Source organism: Apostichopus japonicus, chromosome 7 (assembly GCF_037975245.1).
Source record: "Apostichopus japonicus isolate 1M-3 chromosome 7, ASM3797524v1, whole genome shotgun sequence".
In the NCBI taxonomy this organism is placed as follows: Eukaryota; Metazoa; Echinodermata; class Holothuroidea; order Aspidochirotida; family Stichopodidae; genus Apostichopus; species Apostichopus japonicus.
In genome coordinates this window covers 2250959-2273427 of record NC_092567.1, presented here as the reverse complement: position 1 = coordinate 2273427, position 22469 = coordinate 2250959, and the positions used below count along the sequence as shown (strand labels likewise).

Genomic DNA, 22469 nt, shown 5'->3' with positions numbered 1-22469 from the left:
GCTTGACCTGTAAATTTAAGCAAGTTTGAACACTTCACTGTTCATCAATCTGACTTCAAGCATTAACGTTGTTTTGGTTTCGATGATAATCGTAACGTATGCATTCATGCAGACGGAGAGTGTGTGTGTATGTCTATATGTGTGTGGGTGTGTTTGTAATATCGGACCTCCAAGGACGATGACTTGACTACACACCTTTTGTCTGAGGATGTACATGTGTGCGTTTACATTTCTAGCTGACCGAGGACTTGGACCTGATAACACACCCGTCAACCGAGGACCAAAATGACAAGCGAGGACTAAAATGCGGGTCCTCGGAAGAATATACGTGCAACCGCAACAAAGCTTCCCCCCTGTTATCTTGACGAAGTTTTAGCAAAGTCCACGTTTGGATCGTAAATTACGAATCTGTGTTACTGCCTACACACAGTTTCAATGACCAGTAAGTCACACACCTATCGATAATTTAATAGCGCCCCCAATTTGAACATTACGTGAAAAAAGTTTTCGCGCGCTCCGAGTCCTCGCTAATTGGTAAGTTTATGACGGAACGCTACGCAATCTACGTACGTAAGCACACACGTTGAATTCTTGAAGGAAAACGTCACTCAATTAATCACGTCGGTAAGGATCATTCCTGTTTTACATTTCTTTCGTTCATTTCCAACTTAGATTTGGTCAGGTAATAGTTTTGTTTTAGGGTAAATCAAAAGTTTGACTTGGCTTTGTATGTGAAATTGTGAATATGGTTTTTCGTGACAGGTGAGGACTCAAAGTAGCAGGTAGCGTTAGATAGGTCAGACCTCAATACAGTAGCCTAACGTTTAGCGATATTATTAATGCTATGATATCTTGAGCCTTTGTAACACAAACTAACTGTTTAGGTATATACCTATGCTAGCCTAGGCCTAGTTTAGTTAATATATACCACGCCTAGTAATAATCCGACTTCACAACGTTAGGTCCTCGCTTGTGTAGCCAAAAGTTAAGATTGTTCGGCTCGGCTCACGTAACTTTTAAATGTGACGCAATCTGTAAAGTAGCAGTTGGCCTATCCCTAATAGCCCAATAATTAACCTACAGTAGGCCTACTTGTACTACAGTACTAGCATAAAATGGCACAAGGATATCTCTACATGGAGTGTCCCGATGTTTTTGATTTAGTTTTATCAATTTGTGATGAATATCACTTGTACTACAATTGTATTACTGTTGATGGTGGTATTGGCAATTTCGAATTCAGGCCAATTTGGATACTATTCTTTAACTCTGAGGAGAGCTTTAGATTAATTATAAGAATCATAGTGGACTTATGTTTGCTACCCTATGTCAGCTACCAATGGGTGGATGATTTAATTTTGGAAATTTTATACCATGGCCTTGATTGGATATCATAATTTTGTGTGTTGACATGGCTACACATAGAGTTATCATGATCAATTAAATTTTAATCTATCTTTGTAGCGAGACATTTGGCTTGTGGCCATGGCGAGAAGGAGGCTCAAGGTAAGGATTGAAATGGAACTTGTGTTTCAGTGCAGTTATGTTAACTTTGTTAAACCTTTAGCCTGAGCTGTTTAACCATTTTCATTGTTGATCATTTTTTCAAAGATGCCCCCCCCCCCCCCAGGAGGCTCCCAGAATATTTAGATAACGATTAATTGACAAATCTTAAGGATTATTACCATAATGCCAATTAACAACCGAATATATTGTTTGGAATATTTCTTACTAGATTTATTATTGATATCTGTATAGATCTACCTGTGTGACATAAATTTATAAATAGTTGATTAGTAATACATGTGATATGGATGTGGTGACCATATTGACCAGACCTAAGGCAAATAGCTTGCACAGGCATGCTCATTGCTCAAGTAATGAAACATTATAGTACAGTATTTGTAATGACTTATAGAATGTTGCTTGTACACAACATGAACAAACATAAGTAATTCAATGGATTTCTTTTGCAGTTATATATAAATGAATTGGTTGTCTATGTTGCAGACATATTATATTGTAAGTCAATATTGGCTTGTAATCAAGTTTCATGCCTATTCAAAAGTAACCATGTGCATGGCAAGATCCTTCTGCACTGTTCGTGTGTTTATCATAATGTTAGACCCCCATGGACTGTCTCGTTCACTCCTAAGCTAGGCCACAGCAGTAACATGGAGCTCTAGTTTAGAGAGGCTTTAGACAAAGTTTTCCAGAAATCATGATTCATGAAGAAGGTGACCTCTCCATGTAATAGACCCTCCTTGCTGTAGGTGCCCCCCAAAAATTATGACTCTCCCCAAGACAATATGACTTAAGTTGCAATCCATGTGATTTTATATTATAGGTTCCTGTGATTTCTTCATTGAAGGAGCTCTGCCACTGTCATCTCAAGTAGTATCCCAGGAAAGAGGGTTACATAGCATTTTTCAAAGAGCTGGCTTAAAATAAGACTGCAATTTGTATTTTGTACTGCAAGAAAAAGCGATGAAAAGCAATGGGAAGGGAACCCCTCCCTAACTCCCTCCCCAGGCTGCTGAATCCTCCCTGCTTTCTAATATTGCCATCTGTTTCTAGCAGTGCATGCAATTACTTTCTTCAGTACCCATGTACTGTATGTCATGTGTTCAATTAAAAAATTTCTTGCTAACTCATCTTACTTGCAATTTTTAGACAGTGTTTGAGTTGTGTTGGAAATTATAACCAATGTTTATAACATATTTTCAGCAGTTGAAAAGTTTAATGCACCATTAAACTTTCCATATTGTATTTAATTAATAATTATCATACTGACACCATCTTCTCTCCTCATTGATTTCCTCCTTACCTGCTGGACAACCACAACTACCTTCTCTTGTTTTGTTATTTTTATTTCTTGGGGCCAGTGGCACGGCACCAGCCATGGCAATTCTGGGGGGCAACAAGGGGGTCAAGCTATATATTTAATGGGGGAGTGCTAAAAATATAACACTGATGTGGGGAAGGGGTCTAATGTGCGGAGTTTGCCATTAGCCTAGCTCCTTATATTTTTCGATAAGTAGAAGATCTGATTGGAGGAGGGAGGAAATTGCCATCCCCTCCCCCATAGCACTGCCACTGCTTGAGGCAGACTTTTTAAAAATGACTATTTCACATATGTCACCAGTTTCACATGGGTGTTTAGAATGTTGTTTTAATGATGTTAAAATTTTACCTTAACTAAATACTGTTTATTTTTTACTCAAATTGGCAAGATGATGGGCGTTACAATGCATTTTTATACGTTTCAATTACTCAAACAAAAATGACAATAAAAGGTTTATTGACCAAAGCCAGTTTTGAATCCCTTTCCTGGGCACAACCTGAACTGGTAAACAAGTCTTTGAGAATTAAGATTATTTCAAGCTGAATTAGAAGAAGTAGAACAAGAAGTACAAGAAGTAAGAACTAGAAGTAGAATTAGTAGAACATTTCCCGCAACTGGTAGTAAAGAATATAAAAGATGCTACCTTTTACATCCTTCACAGAATACTTCTGAATTCACAACTCATGATGAAGACTTTGAAGTACTATTCATTAACTCCTACATAGGTAAGAACCACTTACATTGATGTATTTAATACATCTTACTTGTGGGGGGGGGGGGGGTCATCGAAAGTTGTGCGTTACATACAGCACAGTTGGAGATAAAAGTTTATTATTGATGTAAATTGATTTACGTTTATGTCAACAATTCAGTTTGGTATATTGGTAATAGCTTTTCACTTGGTAAAGCATTTCATATGACTGCTGAAAATTGATCACTCAGGTGTTGACCATCCTGTTTAGCATTGAAAGAGTTTTGGCTAGAAACCTATCGTAGATGACCGTGGAAAACAAAGCAGCTAGGAAAATCTTTATTTCCTAATACACAGGGAAAGGTCTGTTTGCCAAAAAAGACTTTGAAGGAGGCACATTACTGTTAGAATACTGTGGAAAGCTGCTAAGTGACAATGATGCAGCACATCTGGAATCTGAAAGTCCTAACAGAAGCGATTACTTGTTTTCCTTTCAACACAAAGGAAAGTTTTTGTGGTATGTTGTGTTCTCTCTGTACAGTAACAGTCGTCCCCCTCCCCATTCAACAGATAATGCATCATGATTATTGTATTGGTTTCATCAAGTCTGATGATATGTGTGAATATAGGCACAAACTTGCCAATAACGGTCCAAGAAAACCTATCATCGTTGTCATTAGTTATAGTCTAGTCTCACAATGGTGTACTAATGTTCCAAAATTGTGGCTGTTTTACAATTTATGAGTAACTTTAGAAATAAGCCCAAAACAGGGAGAATCACTACTGTTTTGATAAACAAATGCATGTACCAGAAGGTTGGGAATTATATTTGATATTTGAAAAATGTATCTTATTTAAATAATTAGCTTTAAACCTTGAATCCTCCATTCATCTTCCTGTTGTTAATTTGAGATTTGGAATGTTTAGTAGAGTATATTGAATGATATATCATCTTTCAATTAGATGTTGTTTTAGACATGGAAGAGTTAACCGTGGAAAGCTTGTATGTGATATGACAGTTATAGTCGCTACTTTAGAAGGATAGTCCAGGGCAAACTTTCTTCTGGACTATCTTTTAAGTCATGTAAATGCATCATATTGCAACACCTAACTTTGAATTTGTATTTACTTTCTAGTTTTAGCAAAGCAAAGACGGTTCTGATTCTGTACTTTGTACATTTTATATTTCCTTCTTTCCAAAGCATTGATGCATACTTCACAACCTCAAAAGCACGATACATAAATGATACTAAAGAAACTCAAGCAAATACTTTTGTCAAGAAGGTGGAGGTGCATGGCGTTCCCCGTTTATTTATATATTCAAAGAAAAAAATTGAAAAGGGGACTGAGATTCGATATGACTATGGAAATCCAGACGCAGAATGGAGACAAGTAAGTTAGAAAATAAATTACTGCTGATAATTCTCAGTTCTCTTGAAATGAATTTTACATATTAAACAGGCACAAGCATATTATTATTATGATGATATTTTAACCCTGGGGGCACAGTTTAAACAACAACAGAGACCAGAACGACTTGTGAATAAGTAACTAGGCTGTTATAATTATTTGATTGTTTCAGGGAGGTACTTCATGTAAGCCAACCTCAAACTGAGGTCAATAGACACCTGAAATGAAGTGAATAGGATTAGTAAGTGTCTGTTCACTTCAGTTTGAGGTTGGCTTACATGAAGTATCAACAGCTTTTCAACATGTCCAAGTCTCCCATATGTTTTGTAACCTACAATAGATTCACTTTCACTATAAAACTTGCCTTAATTTAGATTGTAAGCAGTAGTTAAGGGTCTGGTTTAATGTAACATCATGTTTTTCCAGATGCTATGTAGTCTGCTCTCACCGCTGCTCACAGAAGCTTGTCGTAGGTGGTTTACTTTTCATTTTTGTAACATTGTTACACAATTGCTGTGTCAGAAAGGTCCTCAGACATTTTGTAGACACATCTGTCATTAAAGTAGTCAGTTTCATGTTATAAGGTGGCATATAGAACTTACTCATAACTTCAGGGAGCTTCATTAAGGAAGCTCATTGTTTCATGTAATATTGATTGGTGTAGTGTTGCATATCAAAATTCACAATGGTTCAGTGATTTAAACCTCAAAGCTTGAATGTGAAGTTTGATAAATTCCTATAATACTATCAATGGGAGGACCTTACAGTATGTTTATTGTGCAAGTAGTAACATTTATCTACTGTCTGTTACATTCGTTATGACATGTTGATGTACAAAAATCAGGCTATTGATTCCCTTGTATCACCATTAACAATAGTAGTAGGAGTTGTGTCAGATAGGTCCTCAAAAGAACCAATTCCTTTGATTTTTGTTAACACACAGTTTTGTCTTTTAAATATGATCTTTTATCTTGTTAGGTGGCATTGAACTAAACTAAATGTTCTTACTCAGAGAGCTTCATTAAATAAGAATGAGGGCATTTTGTGGCTCAAATACACGTAGACCATTTTGAATATATGTTTTCAGATTGAATAAACTGTCATGACTGGTTATTATGGATGTCATATTCTTTCAATTGCAGGACAAATGCTGTGACTTAACTGCTGTAGGAGGTGATGCCCTCTTAGATGAAAACGCAGATGGTGAAAGTGACATTGATGAAACCACAAATGAAGGAGAGGTAATTCAGTAATATTGTAAAGATCTTATGGAAAGTAAATAATGTTAAAGATGCATATCTCATTATATATTTTCATTAAACAGCACAAGAGTTCCAATTAAACAACAAGTATTGCTTGTTTCATGTAATTTTTATTTGTATAGTGTTAGATATTAATATTCACTATGGTTCAGTGACTTAAACCTCAAAGATTGAATGTGTAGTTTGATAAATTCCTATTAGACTATCAATGGGAGGACCTTACAGTATGTTTATTGTGCAAGTAGAAACATTGCTTTACTGTCTGTTGCATTTGTTATGACATATTGATGTACAAAAATCAGACACTCTGGCTATTGATTTCCTTATATCACCAGTAACAATATAAGGAAGCTTGTTGTACATTTGTGTCCTTTTACATTAGTAGTTGTGTCAGATAGGTCCTCAAAAGAACCAATTCCTTTGATTTTGTTAACACACAGCTCTGTCTTTTAAATAGTAACTCTCATCTTGTTAGGTGGCATTGAACTAAACTAAATGTTCCTACTCAGAGAGCTTCATTAGTAAGAATGAGGGCATTTTGTGGCTCAAATACACGTAGACCAAGTTGTGGTAATGTCAGATTGATTAAACTGTCATTTCTGGTTATTATGGATGTCATATGGTCATTTTCACAATCAGTGGTGTAACTTTTGTACACTCAGGGCCAAAATTTCAAACACCATATATATTGAAATTTTTATTAACATCACATGTTAAAGGGTTCAAATTTTTGTAACTTCAACTTTTCGGAGCTTAAACATATACGTTTATGGGTGTAATTTTTCGGTGACTGTATGACTCTAGGAAACTTTAAGCAAAAAGATATATTTTTAAGCAACCATATTTACACAGTGTTAAAACAGTACTCTGTTTCAAGTAAACTTTAAAATGCTTATCATTATATGTTACTTAAAAATGAAAAGGATTTGGCAGAAATTTTTTAATACTATTGCAGATATTTCCATGTCAACTGAAAATTTATTGGAAATCAAGGATTGTTTTTCTTAATTTTAACTTTAAACTATTTAATAAAAAGATAAGGCCAAGTCAAACACCCTAAATAATGTCTCCTCACAGAGGGCTAATATCCAATCCAAGTTGCACAAAAATCCATGCAGTTTTGCAAAAGTTGGAATTTTCCCACTTACGCGTTTCGGAGGTGACGTTAACATTTTACATGTGTTTCGGAGGTGACAAAAATGTTTACAAGTTGTTGTAAAGGCTTTTTTGCTAATTAACAAAGAATTAAACACTTAAACTCAATGAATATTCATAACATCTTTAATCAAACACTGATTTAAATAAAAAATATCTCTGCCAAGTAGCAGAGAATGTACATCAATTACCTGTACAACTAGTGAAACAAGTGAAAGAATACAGAACACAGAATACAATAGTTTTATGTTATAAAAAGGTAAATGTCAGGTAAAGCAAATAAGGGCATTTAAAAAGCAATTGTAAACATTGGGCTGAAGTCTCTTACTGTGGCACTCATATTGCAAATGATTATCTCACATACAACATATTGTACCTTCAGTCTCTTTTGTTTCGGAGGTGACGCTAAACGTTTACACAACCCAGAAGGCTTGATTCATGCTAAAATACATAGAACTTACCTTGGAAAGTATGAAAAACATTAGGCCTAGAAGGATATGTTGATAATATTTTAATGACATTCATGATAATAGTGCAGTGACTGCTTTTGCTGCCATTCATGATAACTTGGAGACAATACTGTATCCATTCAAAATCATTTGGTAAAATTCACACTGTTTTGGCTAATTGCATATGAAATATTATACCACAAAGAAATTATTAACATTATGTAGCCATTAGCCATTCTGACTGCTAGTTACAGTATCATTTATGTTGGTTACACTTTTGGCAGTGAAACTGACTGTCACATTCCTGTAACCTTTTACAAATTTGAAGAGGACATTCAGTCTATTATTCTAGAAAAAAACACTTCATTAACATGACCTACTGTAACCACAGTCTATCAAAGTTTTAGTGAAAAGTTAGGTTAACACTTGTCAAAAACTGCATAAATGATGGGCTAAAATCATTTAACAGCAGCTTGGCCTTGCTCACATTTAAGAATGCACCCGTACTTCAAGTCCTCAAGGGAAATTAATTCCCTTAGTGTGAACACTCCTTTACTCATACTTCAAGTCGGCATGCAGTCTTAAGAATTTATCCTGCATTCTCAGTAAATGTGATGTGAATGGTCGGTGACTTAATGGTGACCCGAGATTTCCGATATATCAAGTTGCTATTGGGCGGGTAGTACGTACATGTATGTGTTTGTCAGAGCGTTGCCCTTCTTAACAGAAACACTACCAAACGATGCTATTCGTGAACCCATTTCATTTTCTTTGAACCGATTTGACCAACGCTGCAGAAAAGATTCGGTAACGGTTGTGAGACAAAAATAAACTAAATGACAGTCCACTTAAATCTACTGTTATAGCCTTAAATTCATTGTACGCCGTAATGACAGATTTTTGAAGAGGCCAAACTCTGTAATTTGATGGTTATTTCAAAACGGATGATTTTGGGTTCGGTTGCTATGGAAGTTAGCAAAAGGCTAAAACCGTTACATCTGGCCTGGCCTATAATGAAGTTGCAATACTAGCCTACTGTATACAGATACAGTAGACCTTACTAGGTCTTTAGACCTAACATTAAATGCCTATGATGTTAGATTAGCCTCAAATGCGACATCAAGCAGTAAACACTGACTAGCAAGATCGTTTGCTCATCCACTGAAGGGTTTGGAAGAAATTCAAATCTGGGTTAAAATGTTATGGTAATGCCAGTACAGAGTTGTTTGAATACAGTTAACTGTTTATGTGCGATGATTGTACGTTGCCGTGCAGTGGTGTACGGAGTAGTACATACTAGTACAGAACATAAGACAATGGTAAAGCACAGGGGAATGTAAACAGCTGATATGACCTTTATACGCCTGCGCAGTATATTAATCTCGCAAACAGACAAAACTTACTCGTTCTGAAATGTGAATGCGTCTTTTTCTTAACTAGTTTATCCTCCTCGCGGACTTAATATCAATAATCGCCCAGGTTGCAATCTTAAATGTGAACAAGGCCTAAGAGACCATCTGGAGCAACAATCTAGAGTTAAATGAGTTTTCACTCTATAAAGGTTAGTTGTTTGTAATTGGTTGTTAAAGGCATTGAAGACTCGCCCCAAACCGTGTGCGGCCATCTGAAAAATGTAACTTTCTGTTACTTGCAAGTGACTTTTTGTTTGTGTCGCTACAAAATGCAGACAGTAATGAAACGTGATACCTTGTTATCTTTAGCTTGACCTGAGATGTCCATCGCTGTATCGTTTGTACAATGTGCTGTGCTGTAGCTGTACTGACTGTACACTAGTGTCTATTAACGATGGTAGCAAGCTGTGTGTGTATTTTCTGGGATCGATGGTGGTGTCTAACACTTCTGTTACACCTCATCGACACTAGGTCAGATTACCAGCATTAGACGTTTCCTTTTGCACCAGTCTTCACTTTTCACACTCTTTAAGAAAAGGGAGGGGAATTCCCTGTTCAAATTTTATGTATTTTTGGGAAATTTCTTCTTTTCAGACAATTTGCTATGATAACAACAGCTCATTAAAGTTGCAATAAGATTCTTTCTTTTTGCTTCAAATGTTACAGCAGCAGGTCTACATATTGTGAACAAATATTCTGAACTTTTGTAGGATATTTACCTGGACCAAATAGTAGAGCCCTCCGTGGTTATAGTGGGAATCATGCAAACTAATGTGTATACTGGTACAGGTCAACATGGTGCAAAATTAAACCTGTGAACATGTACCCAACAGCACTGTAGAACTCACAGAAGGTAACATATAACTGCAGCACAAGTGTATGCACTAGTAGAATATTTCAGAAATATGCTCAAACAAAGGGATAGTTCAGTATATTACATGTAAACAATCAATGTCACCTCCGAAACGATAGCAAAGACCACAGGCAGATTGAGCTAATATCTGATAAATTTGTCCCATGTTAATAAAGTTTTAAAAACTGCATGTTTGGTGATTGTGATCTTTTATGGACAGCACTTCATTACTAATCGATCATTTCATTCAAGTTTATTAATAGCACTAATGTAAGCGATGGTACGCTATCTCCTGTCCAGAAAGGGGAAAAAGTGGCAAAAAAACACATATTTGTAATTTATTCATCAACTGTGCATGTGAGAGTTTCATTAATACTTTGTTCAGTTTGTTACAGTGTTTTCTAAGGTAGATTAAGTCATCCATTAGCATATGATGGTACACAAACAGCAGAAATGTAAAAAATGTAGTGTTAACAATATTGTGTCACCTCCGAAACATTAATTTACAGTTTAATTCAAATTTAACATAATTAATAAAGGACCTTTTAAAAGATATTATCATACTGGTTGCTACACCTCTACAGAATAACTGTAATATGAGTTTTAGCCAAGGAAGATGTTTATTGGATCAGTAGAGATCAAATTTCCAACTAACCTGTTTCGGAGGTGACAAGGTGTTTCGGAGGTGACGCATGTTAACGGAAAGTTAAGAATCTCCCAGAAATTAAAACGACTGGTCATGTTGTCACAACTTTTACTCAAATATTACGTTAGGGGGTGAGGTATATTTTAATAAGTTCAAAATGGCTATACTATTGTTTACATAAATCTTGGACTGAAGAATGCTTTGTTTCGGAGGTGACGGAAAAGTTAACGGAAAAGTTAACATTAAATTTGAAATTAACACAATTTTTTTAAGAATTCCAAATGAAAAAAAAATTTTGGCCCAGATATTAGACACATTAGTTATTGTAATAATGCAACCTTACTTAACAAAATTTACACTGCTTAACTAGAACATAGTTGCAGTCAAACTTAGGTACCAATTGTTAACGGAAAATGTCACCTCCGAAACGACAAAATCTAGCCACCGTTCCTTGGAGAAGGAAACGAAGGAAACCTGGGGAACACAATTGCATTTTAGTTTGGACACTTGTTGATACTATCAACCAAATAAGAACTGGAAAATACCTTCCACCAATAAGTACAGGCTCTGACAAAAACAGTGTAGTTGAGAGTGTACGGCTGAACTAGCATATTTTAAGCATATTTATGGCCACCAAATCAACCTGAAGAAACCGAGAAAGTTCGTTAAGCTACCCAAGGTAGACTTCACTTAGGATGGTCAAATGGCAAAAAATCTAAGAATTCTGGTATTTGGTCACTGAGTTACACAGCAATAAGTGCCAATATTGGAAGTTACACCACTGATTGTGAAAATGACCATATTCTTTCAATTGCAGGACAAATGCTGTGACCTAACTACTGGAGGAGGTGATCCCCTATCAGATGAAAATGCAAATGATGAAAGTGACATTGATGAAACCACAAATGAAGGAGAGGTAATTCAGTAATATTGTAAGGATCCTATGGAAAGGAAATAATGTTAAAGATGCATATCTCATATCTCACACTAAACAGTGCAAGATTTCCAATATGTTCAAACCACTAGTGTTGCTTGTTTCATGTAATTTTTATTTGTGTAGTGTTAGATATTAATATTCATTATGGTTCAGTGATTTAAACTCCAAAGCTTGAATGTGTAGTTTGATAAATTCCTATAAGACTATCAATGGGAGGACCTTACAGTATGTTTATTGTGCAAGTAGTAACATTGCTTTACTGTCTGTTACATTTGTTATGACATATTGATGTACAAAAATCAGGCACTCTGGCTATTGATTTCCTTGTATCACCATTAACAATATAAGGAAGCTTGTTGTACATTTGTGTCCTTTTACATTGGTAGTTGTGTCAGATAGGTCCTCAAAAGAACCAATTCCTTTGATTTTTGTTAACACACAGCTCTGTCTTTTAAATAGTAACTCTCATCTTGTTAGGTGGCATTGAACTAAACTAAATGTTCTTACTCAGAGAGCTTCATTAAGTAAGAATGAGGGCATTTTGTGGCTCAAATACACGTAGACCATTTTGAATATATGTTTTTAGATTGAATAAACTGTCATTATTGGTTATTATGGATGTCATATTCTTTCAATTGCAGGACAAAATGCTGCGACTTAACTGCTGTAGGAGGTGATGCTCTCTTAGATGAAAATGCAGATGGTGAAAGTGACATTGATGAAACCACAAATGAAGGAGAGGTACTTCAGTAATGTTGTAAAGATCTTATGGAAAGTAAATAATGTTAAAGATGCATATCTCATTATATATTTTAATTAAACAGCACAAGAGTTCCAATTAAACAACAAGTATTGCTTGATTCATGTAATTTTTATTTGTATAGTGTTAGATATTAATATTCACTAAGGTTCACTGACTTAAACCTCAAAGCTTGAATGTGTAGTTTGATAAATTCCTATAAGACTATCAATGGGAGGACCTTACAGTATGTTTATTGTGCAAGTAGAAACATTGCTTTACTGTCTGTTACATTTGTTATGACATTTTGATGTACAAAAATCAGACACTCTGGCTATTGATTTCCTTATATCACCAGTAACAATATAAGGAAGCTTGTTGTACATTTGTGTCCTTTTACATTGGTAGTTGTGTCAGATAAGTCCTCAAAAGAAGTGATTACTTTGATTTTTGTTAACACACAGCTCTGTTTTAAAATAAAAACTATCATCTTGTTAGGTGGCATTGAACTAATCTAAATGTTCTTACTCAGAGAGCTTCATTAAGTAAGAATGAGGGCATTTTGTTTCCCAAATGCACGTAGACCATTTTGTGGTAATTTTGTCAGATTGGCAAAGTTAACTGCAATTTTTGGTTATAATGGATGTCATATTCTTTCAATTTCAGAAAAGAAGCTGTGACTCAACTTCTGGAGGAAGTGATCCCCTATTAGATGAAAGTGCGGGTGACGAAAGTGACATTGATGAAACCACAAATGAAAGAGAGGTAATTCAGTAATGTTGTAACAATCTTATGGAAAGTGAATAATATTTAAGATGCATATCTCATTATATTTCACACTAAACAGTGCAAGATTTCCAATATGTTTTAAACCACTAGTGTTGCTTGTTTCATGTAATATTGATTGGTGTAGTGTTAGATATTAATATTCACTATGGTTCAGTGACTTAAACCTCAAAGCTTGAATGTGTAGTTTGATAAATTCCTATAAGACTATCAATGGGAGGACCTTACAGTATGTTTATTGTGCAAGTAGAAACATTGCTTTACTGTCTGTTACATTTGTTATGACATATTGATGTACAAAAATCAGACACTCTTGCTATTGATTTCCTTGTATCACCATTAACAATATAAGGAAGCTTGTTGTACATTTGTGTCCTTTTACATTGGTAGTTGTGTCAGATAGGTCCTCAAAAGAACCAATTCCTTTGATTTTTGTTAACACACAGCTCTGTCTTTTAAATATTATCTTTTATCTTGTTAGGTGGCATTGAACTAAACTAAATGTTCTCACTCAGAGAGCTTCATTAAGTTAGTATGAAGGCATTTGTGGCTCAAATACACGTAGACCATTTTGAATATATGTTTTCAGATTGATTAATCCGTCATTACTGGTTATTATAGATGTCATATTTTTTTCAATTGCAGGACAAATGCTATGACTTAACTGCTGTAGGAGGTGATGCCCTCTTAGATGAAAACGCAGATGATGAAAGTGACATTGATGAAACCACAAATGAAGGAGAGGTAATTCAGTAATATTGTAAAGATCTTATGGAAAGTAAATAATGTTAAAGATGCATATCTCATTATATATTTTCCATAAACAGCACAAGAGTTCCAATTAAACAACAAGTATTGCTTGTTTCATGTAATTTTTATATGTGTAGTGTTAGATATTAAAATTCACTATGGTTCAGTGACTTAAACCTCAAAGCTTGAATGTGTAGTTTGATAAATTCCTTAAGACTATCAATAGGAGGACTTTATGTATATTGTGCATGTGGTAACATTTTCTTTACTGTCTGTTACATTTGTTATGACATTTTGATGTACAAAAATCAGACACTCTGGCTATGGATTTCTTTGTATCACCATTAACAATATAAGGAAGCTTGTTGTACTTATTGTGTCCTTTTACATTGGTAGTTGTGTCAGATAGGTCCTCAAAAGAACCAATTCCTTTGATTTTTGTTAACACACAGTTTTGTCTTTTAAATAGTAACTTTCATCTTGTTAGGTGGCATTGAACTAAACTAAATGTTCTTACTCAGAGAGCTTCATTTAGGAAGTATGAAGGCATTTTGTTCCCCAAATGCACGTAGACCATTTTTTGGTTATTTTGTCAGATTGGCTAAGTTAACTGCAATTATTGGTTATTATGGATGTCATATTCTTTCAATTCCAGAAAAGAAGCTGTGACTCAACTTCTGGAGGAGGTGATCCCCTATTAGATGAAAGTGCGGGTGACGAAAGTGACATTGATGAAACCACAAATGAAAGAGAGGTAATTCAGTAATGTTGTAACAATCTTATGGAAAGTGAATAATATTTAAGATGCATATCTCATTATATTTCACACTAAACAGTGCAAGATTTCCAATATGTTTTAAACCACTAGTGTTGCTTGTTTCATGTAATATTGATTGGTGTAGTGTTAGATATTAATATTCACTATGGTTCAGTGATTTAAACCTCAAAGCTTGAATGTGTAGTTTGATAAATTCCTATAAGACTATCAATGGGAGGACCTTACAGTATGTTTATTGTGAAAGTAGAAACATTGCTTTACTGTCTGTTACATTTGTTATGACATATTGATGTACAAAAATCAGACACTCTGGCTATTGATTTCCTTGTATCACCATTAACAATATAAGGAAGCTTGTTGTACATTTGTGTCCTTTTACATTGGTAGTTGTGTCAGATAGGTCCTCAAAAGAACCAATTCCTTTGATTTTTGTTAACACACAGCTCTGTCTTTAAAATAGTAACTCTCATCTTGTTAGGTGGCATTGAACTAAACTAAATGTTCCTACTCAGAGAGCTTCATTAAGTAAGAATGAGGGCATTCTGTGGATTATTATAGATGTCATATTTCTTCAATTGCAGGACAAATGCTGTGACTCAACTTCTGGAAGAAGTGATCCCCTATTTGATGAAAACGCAGATGGTGAAAGTGACATTGATGAAACCACAAATGAAGGAGAGGTAATTCAGTAATATTGTAAAGATCTTATGGAAAGTAAATAATGTTAAAGATGCATATCTCATTATATCTTCAGTAAACAGCGCAAGAGTTCCAATATGTTATACACCACTTGTGTTGCTTGTATAGTGTTAGATATTAATATTCACTATGGTTCAGTGATTTAAACTCCAAAGCTTGAATGTGTAGTTTGATAAAGTCCTATAAGACTATCAATGGGAGGACCTTACAGTATGTTTATTGTGCAAGTAGTAACATTGCTTTACTGTCTGTTACATTTGTTATGACATATTGATGTACAAAAATCAGGCACTCTGGCTATTGATTTCCTTGTATCACCATTAACAATATAAGGAAGCTTGTTGCACATTTGTGTCCTTTTACATTAGTAGTTGTGTCAGATAGGTCCTCAAAAGAACCAATTCCTTTGATTTTTGTTAACACACAGCTCTGTCTTTAAAATAGTAACTCTCATCTTGTTAGGTGGCATTGAATTAAACTAAATGTTCTTACTCAGAGAGCTTCATTAAGTAAGAATGAGGGCATTTTGTTTCCCAAATGCACGTAGACCATTTTGTGGTAATGTTGTAAGATTGGCTGAGTGAACTGCCATTACTGGTTATTATGAATGTCATATTTCTTCAATTGCAGGACAAATGCTGTGACATAACTTCTGGGGGAGGTGTTATCCCTTTAGATGAAAGTGAAAATGATGAAAGTGACATTGATGAAATCGCAGTGGGAGGAAAGGTATATAATATTTTAACAATCAAGTAGAAAGTGAATAACAATAACATTTTTAGACGAAGAAACTGTCATTAATTATAACAACCTGTTAGTTATCCATTGACTCTCATTAGATAATATCAATCACAGCATTAAGATATGAGTGATGAAGTAAATTTATATTTTAAATTAGTTCGTGTGTTTCATTGTTTTGATTCACATAAATGACTACTTCATTGGCTACTTATTAAAGGTTGTAGATTAGTTTACATTTTTCTTTATTGAACCACTCCTTACTTTTATTAAGATCTCAACTATGTCATTGTATCATTAAAAAAAAACTCTCATGCACGTTGTTTGCTTCCATTTACAGGGAATCTTTTCAACACTTGTGATATACTCAGATAGTGACAGTGATTGCTCATACATCATTCCCATGCCAACTTCACAACAGAGACGACTTGGAAGTAGTTTTTAGGGAGAAACATCAACTGAATCCTCCAAATCACCAAACAAAAAGGATTCTGCAGTGTTGAGAACCACCGCTACTGTTTCCAATTCGCATGATCACATAGAACAAGACAGTAGCAGCGATGCTGGTAACTGGTCACCAGAGAGTGATGTTGAAGCTGAGGATGCCAGGGGGTCTAAGCCAGGAAAAAGATGTGAAAAGGAAAATGTTGCACCTGCTTCTTCCAGCATAAAGGTCATGAAAACACACAACAAAGGGAAAAGGAAATGGGACAAACACCAGTACTGTGTGTACTGTATGAAAACCTATGCAAAACTCCCAAGACACCTTGAACAAGTTCATTTGAAGGAAAAAGAAGTTGCTGAAGCTCTGAGTTACGATAACGGGTCATGTAAGCGTAAAGAACTCTTAACCCTGTTAAGAAACAAGGGGAACCATAGCCATAATGTTGAAGTTTGGCAGTCTGGCAATGGCTGTTTGATTCCTGCAAGACGGACCCCTTTTGACCAGTCACATGATGAGTTCCTTCCCTGTAACCTCTGCTTTGGTTACTTCTCCAGAGATAACCTATGGAAGCATAAGAAGAATTGTTTCATGGCATCTGAGTCAACCATGAAAGACAAGAGACACCAGTCAACATCTGCTCTGCTCCTACCATTTTCACAGGAAGTATCACAGAGTTTTAAAGACACAGTTTTTGCATCTATGACTTACGATAGCATATCGTTTGCTGCTAGACATGATCACATTATTGTTCAGTATGGGGAACGAATGTTTGCCAAACTAGGTCATGAAAGACATCAAGTGGGTTACATTAGTCAGAAAATGCGTGAACTTGCAAGACTACTGCTGAAAATCAAGGAAACAAAACCTGATGTGAAGTCCTTATATGACTGTATTAGTCCAAAACAGTTTGATACGGTATTAGAAGCTGTTCGAAACCTGGCAGGATTAGACCCCCAAACTGGGAAGTATAAGACACCATCGTTAGCTCTTAAGTTGGGTCATTCACTTCAGACATGTGCTTTGATTGTGAAGGCTGAGTGCATCAAATCAGAAGATCCAGTTAAAGAGGATCAGGCAGATAAATTTTCAAAGCTGGCAGTTATTGAGTGGGCTCATAAAGTGGGAACAGGTGCCAGGACAACACTGGAAGAACGCAAGTGGAACAAGCCAAACATGCTACCACTATCAGAGGACATCAGACAACTACACGCTAAATTGTCTGAGGTAATAGAAGAGAAACAGAAGCTGTTGGCCTTGTCTGATGATGTAACAGCATGGTATGCATTAGCTGAAGCAACTCTGAGCAAGCTAATTCTCTTCAATCGACGCAGAAGTGGTGAAGTGCAAAGAATAAAGCTGGCTGACTTTGAACGCAGATGTCATGATCAAGGAAATGATGATGTATAGGACTCTCTATCATCTTGGGAGAAGACATTGTGTAACAAGCTTGAACGCATTGAGATCAGGGGAAAACGAGGGAGAAAAGTGCCTGTCCTTCTCACAAAGGAAATGGTACAGGTGATGGAACTGTTGGCTGCTAAGAGAACCCTCATTGGAGTCAGCGAGACGAATGATTATTTCTTTGCCCGCCCAAACTTCTCTTCTATGGAACCATTGAGGGGAGCTGATTGCATACGGAAGTATGCACTGAAGTCAGGTGCAAAGCATCCGTCTAACCTCACATCAACAAAATTAAGAAAACAAATTGCCACTGTTTCCCAGATCCTATGTTTGAAGGACCATGAATTAGATGTCCTGGCGGGATTCTTAGGGCATGACATACGTGTGCATCGAGAATATTATAGACTGCCCGAAAATACTCTACAAATGGCTAAAGTGGCACGACTGCTTCTATTAATGGAGAAGGGTGCTGTGGGGGAGTTCAAAGACAAGAAGTTAGATGAAATTGAGGTTCCTCTTGATGGTGAGTGAAGATTCTATTCTACAATCCCAATATAAAGTTTGTTATCTCCCTCTTGATGCATTATGTCAGCTGTGTCAAAAATGTCATGTTATTGAATTAATGTTAAAGTACCTGGTCCACAGTAGAGTGTTTTGAGTAGCATCATACTATTGCTTGCTCTTAATTAATCTCTAATTATTATTCGGCTTAGATCCAAGCTATACTGATGAATCAGAGGGAGAATCTGAATTACCATATGATGAAGAAGATTTGGAAACTGAAGACAAGGAAGGACAAAATGAAATTCACGAAAGTGAAGAAGAGAGTGACAGCCATGCATCAACTAAAAAGAAAGGTCAGTTAAGTAGAGCAATGTGGCTTATATATATATATATATATATATATATATATATATATATATATAGACAACTGAACAAATGAACAAATACTCGCTGCGCGGGTATATTCTGTGGGGAACACGAACCTTATTTCTTACGTGCACAGTTCATATGCAATTGTAGAGAAAAAAATAATTGCCCCCTCAACGGGATTTGCTTGGTGAGCAGTGTCATATATAGGGCCGATGTTACTACTGGTCATGACACCAAATCATACATAGGGCTATCGAGTGGCCCCTTTAAGCAAAGGTACAGTAACCACAGTAAGTCCTTACGTCATGAGCGTTACGAGAAAGAAACAGAGCTTTCCAAACATATATGGGACCTGAAGCGTAAGGGTGCCCCCTTCGTTATTTAGTGGAACGTATTTAAGCATTCCAATACACGCATGCCTAGATCCGGTCAATGTAACCTTTGTATTGATGAGAAGCTCTGTATCCTCCTATCTAAAAACCCTCATTTACTCAATAAGAGATCTGAATTCATCTCCAAGTGTCGCCACAATAGGCTCAAACCAATGAACCGTGCACGTAAGAAATAAGGTTCGTGTTCCCCATAGAATATACCCGCGCAGCGAGTATTTGTTCAGTTGTCTGACGATCGCCACCCTAAGGGCGTGAAACTCCGAGTTACAGCTGTACTTACCAAGGCATATACTTATATGTTTAGGCTCTGCTATTATAGCATAGAGCACTCTTCTTGCAGTCCTGATTCTTTCTTGTTTATATAAATATATATATATATTATTAGACAAAACCAGAGAAATAAGATATGACTCATAATTGACAAATAAGGAGTAAGTTTTAGAAAATATATTGGAATAATAATATATATATATATATATATATATACATATATATATATTGGTTTAATACCATTGTATATCAGCTGCCATAGAATCATTTTATACAACATTGTCTGCTATTTTGAATAATGCATTAGAATGCCCAAAACTTGAAAAAGCAACAAAAAAGAACTCCAGCTTTTACATTGATGAATGTGATGACTATATTTTACCATTGTTTTTTTTATTTGCAGGCAGTCCTAAACAAAGAGTCAGATGGAGAAGAAACCAAACAGCAACAATTGAAAAACACTTTGAAAAACATATTCGGGTTCAAAGGGTTCCGAGAAAGTCTGAGTGCGAAGCATTGAGGCGAAAATATCCAGCTCTTGCAACCAAAGACTGGAAGAGCATAAAGTATAAAGTTTACAACATCATTCAGCAGAAAAAGAAGTAAAATTGTGTAAGCTGAAGTGGCCATTTTACAAAGTTTAAACCTTTTTGTACCTGACAAAATCATCTCAGAGAGTGAACTTTTGCCACTTACAATAATGCCAACGTTTTTGCCTCTACATTTACCTGGACAGTTTGCCTTCAGCATGTCTTCAGATACAACAGTATTTGCTATTTCAAACTTTTTTTTTTGTTGCTATTTTGTTTTGTGTTTTAAACAAAGAGTTTTGGTGTTCACAGATTTCTGTTTTTAGCTGTTTTTGTTCATTGAGTACATGGAATGTCTTGATGAAAAGCCTAGTAAAGACAATCAAATTTTAAATGGATTAATTTTACCAAACCCTCCAACAATTTGCGGGGGGGGGGGGAGGTGGGATTTTATTGGATTTGCATAATAAGTATGTAACAAGCCTCCAATCTTGACCAATTAAGACATTTCTAAGTAACTCAATTACTATATATGTTTAACCAAAACTGCTAACATCTTGCAAAATTTAGTGAAGTTACAGTTACACTATACAACAGGTATCATTGCCATTTTGTTTTGTCTGAGCAATAGTCTAATAATCATGGTAGAGACTTTTCAACACTATTTATTAAGACTGAGATGAATAATGCTGATACTAAAAGTAAAAAGATCTGTCGAGTACACTTTACTTACATGGTTGACCAGAGATTAATGTACAGTATAGTGTAGATTGGGTCTCAGCTAGGCCTACACATTTGGTACCAATCAGGAGCAATGCAAAATGGCAGGTGGATGTTGCATGTTGCCAGGTTAAATTTTTAGGCACCCTTACCAAGCTGTAAGCTTGTTTTTTAGTTATTGTTTTGACAGAGAAGGGATTGTATTTAATGCTGTAGAAGTCAGTAGACCTAGTTTTTAGACACCCTTATACCAAGCTGTAAGCTTGTTTTTTAGTTATTGTTTTGACAGAGAAGGGATTGTATTTAATGCTGTAGAAGTCAGTAGACCTAGTAATAAGTCTACATTTTATCTCATATTGTTGAAGGTAGTCTTGTAGAGAACAGTATGCCATAGAGTTTACACAACAAACACTCCCCCAATTTACCAAAAATAAGTTCAGGGACATTGTTTTAGAAAGCTAGTTGACAGCATTGGATCTGATACGTTTACAATATGAATGAAGTTCTACAATACATCCGTAGTGCAAACAGTTAGCATCAGCCCAGTGAGGCTTCAGTGTCACACATGTGACCACTTATTAGAGGCAATTAATTAATTGTTGGAATAAGTATTTGACTAGATATTTTGCAGAAGAACAGTCTTTTACCAAGAAAAGTTGCATGTCCTGTATGGACATTAGGTCAGATGCACTAATTACTTTTAATGAAAACTTTCGTGATAATTTGGTCATATGTGTGACATCATAATTATGCTAATTAGCATCCAGTATTAATGAAGAATTAGAACAGAAATCTTTTCCTCAGGAAACGAAACTTTACTGAACTAAGTAAAAACATGATCAATGTGAAAGTGAACTACTGAAAATTATTTCTAGATATAGTTAAAGCAAAAACAATTTAATCTATATAGAAACTGTGTAGTTGGGTTCTGATAAAAACTGAATTGATTTCCTGTCAGTTCATATGCCAGAGAATGGCCCTATTTCATTATGTTTTAATCAACAGGAGAGGTTTGATGTCCATGGATTTCTGATTTAACTGCTTTGTTTAAGTATGAGACTTGACTGACAACTCCTAGTCTGATGTAACTCTTACCAATTGCTGCAAGGATCATTCATAGCTGCATAAATGATATGAAGTACAGAATACTCATTGTTTCTAGAACACATTCTCTCTCACTGCATGATCTGTAAAAGTTACTCTTGGTTACTGCAGCAGGCATCATTAAACTTGTCCAAGAAAGACAGAACTTTTAAATGTGTAATCTTTTCTTTGTCCATCTATGTGAAGTATTTTTAATTTTTAGAGTGTTCATAGCACAATCTGAGATGTTTTCCTAAAAGCTTCTAACATATTTCAATGCCCCATTGCAAAATTTCAATGTCCACCCCACCTTACCAGAACTGACTCCCTCACCACCCATTCCATACCCAACATACTTGTGGTGAATTGAAAAGGTATTGATGTTGAATTCCCTAGATAAACAAGAAATAAATCAATTGTCCGAGCACGGTTTTGAAAAAAACACTGAAGCCATTTCCTTGTCACATATGATAGTCCGTATGAGATACTTGCGAGTCCTCGGAATTCATTTAATAGAAGTTTATGAGTCCTTAGTAGTTTTAAATACGCTTTGTGAAGGAGTCCTCAGAAGACTTTAAATACTTGGCTCATCCAAGTCCTCGGAA

The 22469-nt window shown here is 35.6% G+C and overlaps 4 protein-coding genes across 10 annotated transcripts in view; 3 read left to right on the top strand and 1 right to left on the bottom strand.

Annotated features, from left to right (window-relative positions):
* Positions 1–22469, bottom strand: part of LOC139969993 (uncharacterized) — a 345154-nt gene that overhangs the window by 29624 nt on the left and 293061 nt on the right. The gene's annotated exons all lie outside the window — the stretch shown is intronic.
* The window catches only part of LOC139969982 (uncharacterized), a 314878-nt gene that overhangs the window by 101717 nt on the left and 190692 nt on the right, over positions 1–22469 (top strand). The window lies entirely within an intron of this gene.
* On the top strand, positions 1115–16627 carry LOC139970292 (uncharacterized). 4 transcript variants are annotated; one of them, XM_071975971.1, is made up of 12 exons: positions 1151–1506; positions 3507–3570; positions 3894–4053; positions 4739–4928; positions 6089–6187; positions 11541–11639; positions 13066–13164; positions 13831–13929; positions 14591–14689; positions 15295–15393; positions 16043–16141; positions 16491–16627. In XM_071975971.1, the coding sequence occupies exons 1-12, from the start codon at positions 1486–1488 to the stop codon at positions 16593–16595; spliced, it is 1233 nt and encodes a 410-aa protein (XP_071832072.1). In that variant the 5' UTR covers positions 1151–1485; the 3' UTR covers positions 16596–16627. The 4 variants fall into 4 exon arrangements, with proteins under 4 accessions (XP_071832075.1, XP_071832074.1, XP_071832073.1 ...); XM_071975973.1 differs by lacking the exon at positions 6089–6187 and having other exon boundaries at positions 1133–1506; XM_071975972.1 differs by lacking the exon at positions 13066–13164 and having other exon boundaries at positions 1146–1506.
* On the top strand, positions 16601–21861 carry LOC139970293 (uncharacterized). Its single transcript, XM_071975975.1, has 3 exons — positions 16601–18519; positions 18710–18853; positions 19935–21861. The coding sequence occupies exon 1, from the start codon at positions 16827–16829 to the stop codon at positions 18000–18002; it is 1176 nt and encodes a 391-aa protein (XP_071832076.1). The 5' UTR covers positions 16601–16826; the 3' UTR covers positions 18003–18519; positions 18710–18853; positions 19935–21861.

What these genes read in the sequence shown, in the direction of transcription:
- LOC139970292 (XM_071975971.1), top strand. Translation starts at nt 1,486, where the DNA reads ATGGCGAGAAGGAGGCTCAAG. An exon ending in CACAAAGGAAAGTTTTTGTG is followed by an intron (nt 4,054 to 4,738) that starts GTATGTTGTGTT and finishes TTCTTTCCAAAG; the next exon opens with CATTGATGCATACTTCACAA. An exon ending in AAACCACAAATGAAGGAGAG is followed by an intron (nt 15,394 to 16,042) that starts GTAATTCAGTAA and finishes CTTCAATTGCAG; the next exon opens with GACAAATGCTGTGACATAAC.
- LOC139970293 (XM_071975975.1), top strand. Translation starts at nt 16,827, where the DNA reads ATGAAAACACACAACAAAGGGAAAAGGAAATGGGACAAACACCAGTAC.